We start from the raw sequence: 6,000 nt of genomic DNA, 5'->3' as shown, positions 1-6,000 counted from the left end.
CTGCCAAGTCCGCGGTGGTTTTAATAACTGTGTAGTACAGCACACTTTCCCAGCTGACTAGATTGCATGGGTATCTGGCAGGCTGGGATGAAGGTATAAGGCAGCAATTAAGGGAGAAGAAGGGATTGACTGCCTTTATTAAAAGCTGACTTTGTGAGATAAACGCAGTCTTTAACACCTCGTGCTCCAAACATAAAAAGATTTTTCTATTTCAATAAAGCTTTAAATTAACGTTTTATTTTGAGGGCGCCTAAATAACTGATGCTCTGTTGTCGTCTGTTTTCCAGCCTGTACAACATATTGCAAGCTCAAATAAACAGTTGACCAACGTTTATTACGAGAGTAATTTCATTCACAAATAAGACCTTGCTCAGAAAGAAAACACAGGACAAAGAAAATCTGTCTCAAACTCTCAACAGTTGTCAAGCTTTCAGAATAAAGTATTTATTAATAATAAGCCAAAAGAGCTTAAAAACAGATACAAATGACCACTATGTATACCAAAAGTGTTATACATTACTGCACATTCCCTCTACTGCTGTAACTCTAGTACCGCCACACGTCTTTCCGCTGGCGGAAAGCGGGCGATCGCACAAAAATAGTGTTTTCAATTTTAAAAATTTGACTATCAGGAATAGAAATATCTCTCTTAAATCACAATAAAGAACAGCTTTTCCGCATGTGTTCAGAGTATGTCTTTTTGTTGTGTGACTGGGTGAATAATGTGTATTTTGTGAGGATACATGGTACCCGGCACAAGCAGCTAGCCTCGTGGTGCCCGTTGTCCGTGTGCCGTGTATCGCGTGCATGTTGATGGTTGGGTCGGTATTTGTGCTCGCGTTCACAAACTTTCGTATGGATATTGATGTATACAGATTGAATTAAATCAGTAAAGATTGGCGGAAATGCCTGTATATTTCTTAGAGAAAGTTAACAGTTCTAAAGCGCAATAAAAGATGATGGAAAATATTTGTCAGCTTAAAATAACTTAGCTCGAATACCTGTGCAAAATACGACGTGGATCTGTAGATGAGCGTGAAAGAGCATTGTCTGCTGACTCCGGTGTATATGACAGCAGCTTTGAGTCACCCGGTTCGCACCGTACAGAGTATAGAGATACAGAACCGGGTGCAATCACGAACTTCAAACACAAATATCTCCAAAACTAATAGAGACTCAGTTTTTGCTGTGTTTTTCTTACATTTTCTTGTACTTTCATGTGAGCATACAAAAAAATTAATTTTGTGTGCCGTTACCTACTCTAATTATGTTGATAAGCTGATGTCATCTAAATATTTTATGTCTTAGACCAGTGTCTGGGTCCGTAATTTCCTGGAAAAGAAGATGATATTCCAAATAAGAAAAAAATGCATGGTGTATTAGATTTTATGTATGGTGTATAGAAAAAGCAAGCTGAAGTTAAAAGCTATGTAAGATGTATCTAAAAATGTAGTTTGGCAAATACCATTTTACAAGCATTAAGAAGGTAAAATTCCAAACACTATTCCACAGCTTTTCACAAAATATGTAAACCTCGAAACACAGAATATAGACACGTTCTTGTATTTACCTCTTCATAAAACACCTTGACAATGCAGACCGGAAAGTCGAAAGATTTCCAAAATTTTTTTATGTCTGGAATCAACAATGTTTTGTCAGATGTTCCAGAGGACTCCAACTCACCCTGAGAACATGGACTATACAAAGTCAGCATGAATGACTGCTTGAAATGATTTCCAATCAGTATTAACAATTTATGAATGGAGATTTTTTAAAAAAATGCTTATGCCACATTAACACAAAATACATGTTCCTATGTTATATTCCCAACATAAACAAGTTTGCAATGATTCATGATGGTGTGTTTGTGAAGAAGAGCACTAATGATCAACAGTCGAGGAAAGACAAAGAATAGAAGAAAGCTAGAAAACTACTGTGTATTTAAAAAAAAAAAACACATGATGCGATTCCTTAAAATTTGTTTTTGCATTCTTCTCCTCCACCCAAACACTTATGATCATACCTCATCAAGGTTGCCTATGTCTAGTACTTTTTCTGTATCAGCAAACTTGACTCCACCACTTTCCTCAAAAGCCTGATGTACAACAGTGGAACTTAGCTCAGCATTCTCCTGTGAGTTTTAAACAAACAATCCACATCCCATAAAAAACAACCGAATTATATTTTTTATTATGAATAGATATCTGGATATATGATAACATAACATAACTGTTCATATAAATGCATTAATAAAAAGCTTTGTTCTGAAAGCATATGCCACAGAAAATTATAAACTGTTGTCTGCTTGTGTTTCAGTTTCTTTAAAATGAAGTAGCAATATTAACAAAAAGCGGTGGTCAAGATCTTAAGCACATTGCACCAAACTTGATGTGAATGGGATCCTGCTCTGCATCGTCATCATCATCTAGAAATGAGTGTTATCATCATTAACTCTTAGAAATGAATATCATCATATCTTAGAAATGAATGTTATCATCCTCATAACTTAGAAATTATGTATGTAGTTTTGGGGATTCACTACATCATAAGCAGCCAGAGGCATGCATATCTCAGATACACCATATGGCTCTGCAGATTCTGCAATAATAATCAAATATACCTTATCACACTGGGGCCGGCTAGGAACAAGAAGAATACCTTATCACAGATCCAATATTTATGCTTCTTTTCACTGAAGGTTAATGGCTTAGCTTCCTCCTTATCAAAGTATTAAATTGGTATGGAAAAGTTTTGATAGCGTATATTTCAAATATATAATATGTGTAGATGATATTCGGTCTTGCACAAACCTCTGAATGCTGCTCTTTTAATGAGTTCTGGTGCCTGTTTAGAAGAGAATGAATAATATAAGGACATAAACACCTGAGACTGACAAATGAACAGAAAGAAGATTAAACATGAGACAGCCTGAGACTGATAACATGAACAGACATAAACAACTGAGATTTTGAGGATAGAGAGCAGGATGAGGAAAACAAATGGAGGAAAATATTTACACAAATTTTGTAGCAGAATATGCAAGTACACTTCTGAAATTTTTGATAGTGCTTGCAGTTTATGGCTGTTGACATTTCAGGCAAATTTGCATCTCTATTTTTAAAAAAAACAAAAAAACTGAGCTGCAAAAGAAGTTAGGAAAATACCATAGGAGGAACTATATAAGGATAGTGATAAAAAGTGGAAGGGTGAAAGGCAAGATTATCTATACTGTCTATATCTTGGTCTCTAATTATGTATTTCAGAGATATGGTAAACAACATTCAATTGCATTCATAGTGTTTACAATTATTATGATAGTATAATTATGCTATTAAAATCATTAAAATGATGCTTCACTTACACCAGGCATCCAAGACTGGGATGTTTCCAAGATGTTTCAGCAGTCTCCAGAATTTGGAGAAGAGCCCGGAGATCTGCAGGGTCTAATCTGAACTTGCCATACACAAAATCCTTAATAATTTCCTCTGTGATATTAGGAGATAAGAGCTGTGATCCTAATTGTGTGTCTTTATCCTGTTCCTGCATCAGCTGGGAGCACAAAGAACTTACATACGACATGTTCTTCACTGTCATAAGTTACAAGTTTCAGTTTTATATTAGTGTGGTTAACTATTAGCTATGAATCTTAGTCTAATGCTCTTTTCTTAAACACACATAATCCCATACATACACAACAAAACATACACAATCTAGCCATCAAAGCGAGCATAAAATTGGCAAGTACTTTATCAAGGTAGGTAGGTGGAAAAGCCTCTTCAAGCTCTGTGAAGAAGTCTTGTGCAGGGTGCAGTAAGGCAATTGTCGGCAAATTGAGTTGCTTTTTATGCCTTACACACAACTTGTTACTGAGAAAAAGAATCTGAAAGCGGAAATCTCTCTTCTCTTCTTCCACCTCTTTTGCAACATCTGGCCACTGTAAGCAAAAAGGCATTTAGATATATAGACTGTGAAAAAAGAGGTGATAAGCTGAAGGTAGGCAACGCCTTCTAATAAGAGGTAATAAATATCATGGATGCCTCCATTGTCAGGACTGTTTATAGAATAATTAACAAAGGGGGACAGGATAAAGTCTGAGTGACTACACCTGTCTGGTAATCTTGGAGCTGACGACACTCTTCCTACGGGGAAAATGCACAGCAAGCACTCTCACAACTTGCTGAGGAGTCGATCTTTCTAGGCAGTCATATACCAGCTGGAAAGTAAAACAAAAATTACTGTAGCAGACAAAACTATAGACTTATATATATAAATTTATATATGGTGTCTGGTAAAAGGAAATATGTGCCTGATATGTTTTCTTTTAAGTAAAAGGCAAGATTATCTAATTATCAAAACGTTTTCCATCATCCGAACTGCTCCTTATTATCCCAGCAATCTTTTGATAGATAATATTTGAAATGTTTGTTTTAAATAAACCAAATTAAAAGTGTTAAAAAGTGGTGGTGGGGGGGCTTCTCTACAAAAAAAAGGCTCAGGCATTATATTCTCATTTGTCCATGCTATGATTTACAAGCTATAAATGTTTTGGGAATCTTTAATCTCCATCTCATATATGCATCAGACTGATGGTTATTCTAATATTTCTTCATATTTGGAGAATAACTTTTAAAAAAACCAGCTGTTACAATTAATGACCCCAGACTTAATTTGCAACAATTTTCTACTTTTGACTTTAATAGTGTTAGATGATAACATAATAGTGATGTCATCCATTCCTTTCATGGCCTCTGTGAATAAAATTACTTGCGGTAACAGTACTCAGTGTGCATGAAGGTTGCCAAACATGCATGGATGGAGGCTTTGTTAGCCATTGGTCCGTCACCGCACTTGCTTGCATCATCGTTATTTCGGGCGTCTCACCTTTTTCTTCAACCCACATAGAAGTTTACAGTATGTTCTGCACAACGTCTCGTTTCGACATCACCTAACTCGTCAAACAGCTTTTCCACAAGAGTGATTGCTGTGTGGATGTGAGGGGTTCTGTCTTCCGCAACAATTTTATACACCGCGTATGAGGACAGCGAATAGTGCAACATGTCCATAGACGATAACTTTTCGGGACACGCATTTACGATTTCTGGAAAATGGAAAATGCACGTATAGGAGATGATTGTCTCTAAAACAAGATGAAGCACATTATTCAATTCTACCTCAACGTGTATTTTTGTAGTCTGCAATGCCAACGCATTTTTTAAAAATATGTACAAGACATATAAAGTATTTGAATTTTGATTGACCATTTGACGGAGATCCAACGACCATGATAGTGTATCTTTACTCCTAACTGTGTGTGTTAAATGTCTGTGTGAGTATGTATGCCTGCCCTTGTGAGCAAAAGAAAAATTTCTGTCTTGGGTCTCCTCGACAGACAATAAAAAGTCTGATTTGATTTAAAGGAATTTGCACTCGGCCAGCGAAGAATAGGCCAAAAAAGTGTTCAGTCTGATAAATAACTGATCCCTTATAGTTGGCAGGCAAGCACACTTCTTTGAGTGATTTAAGACTGAATATTTCTCCTTATTAAAAAAATAAAAGGAAAATATCTTTACGATTATCACTCACTGAATAGCGTCGTCTGCTGTAGCAAATAACGGACGATCTGCAATTAATATCATTTCTAGACGTTCGCCTAATGTAAAAGACTAAGAGTGAACTGAAAAAAATAGTTCAGGAATATCAGAAACTTCTGATGTTTTACGTGATTAAAATTTACCTCGAACAATCTGTAAATGTCGATGCCTCCAAGAATATTCAAACACGTACTCAGTCATCATTCCGATCACTACGCTTCCTTCGTCGGGCGGATAACTCGCTTTGGTCGATGTGAGCGAGAGTGACTTGCCCTTGCATAGCTCTGACGAGATGCACTGAGGCAGATCTTTGGCAGCTAAACACCTTATTTTTTAGTATTTCAAATCTGTTGCCACAATACGTCTTCAGTAGAAAACAATAGATAATGCATACGCTATAGAACGATCC

The 6,000-nt window shown here is 36.4% G+C and overlaps 1 protein-coding gene across 1 annotated transcript; it reads right to left on the bottom strand.

The window, feature by feature from the left end:
• Positions 1–428: 428 nt before the first annotated feature.
• On the bottom strand, positions 429–5,761 carry LOC112576621. Its single transcript, XM_025259212.1, has 8 exons — positions 5,735–5,761; positions 4,106–4,213; positions 3,746–3,934; positions 3,362–3,549; positions 2,811–2,844; positions 2,024–2,131; positions 1,571–1,684; positions 429–1,332 (listed from the first exon to the last, which is right to left on the bottom strand). The coding sequence occupies exons 4-8, from the start codon at positions 3,544–3,546 to the stop codon at positions 1,285–1,287; spliced, it is 489 nt and encodes a 162-aa protein (XP_025114997.1). The 5' UTR covers positions 3,547–3,549; positions 3,746–3,934; positions 4,106–4,213; positions 5,735–5,761; the 3' UTR covers positions 429–1,284.
• Between the last annotated feature and the right edge of the window lie 239 nt (positions 5,762–6,000).

This window comes from Pomacea canaliculata, linkage group LG12, assembly GCF_003073045.1.
Source record: "Pomacea canaliculata isolate SZHN2017 linkage group LG12, ASM307304v1, whole genome shotgun sequence".
NCBI classification, from domain to species: domain Eukaryota; kingdom Metazoa; phylum Mollusca; class Gastropoda; order Architaenioglossa; family Ampullariidae; genus Pomacea; species Pomacea canaliculata.
This window is presented reverse-complemented; position numbering and strand designations above follow the sequence as displayed.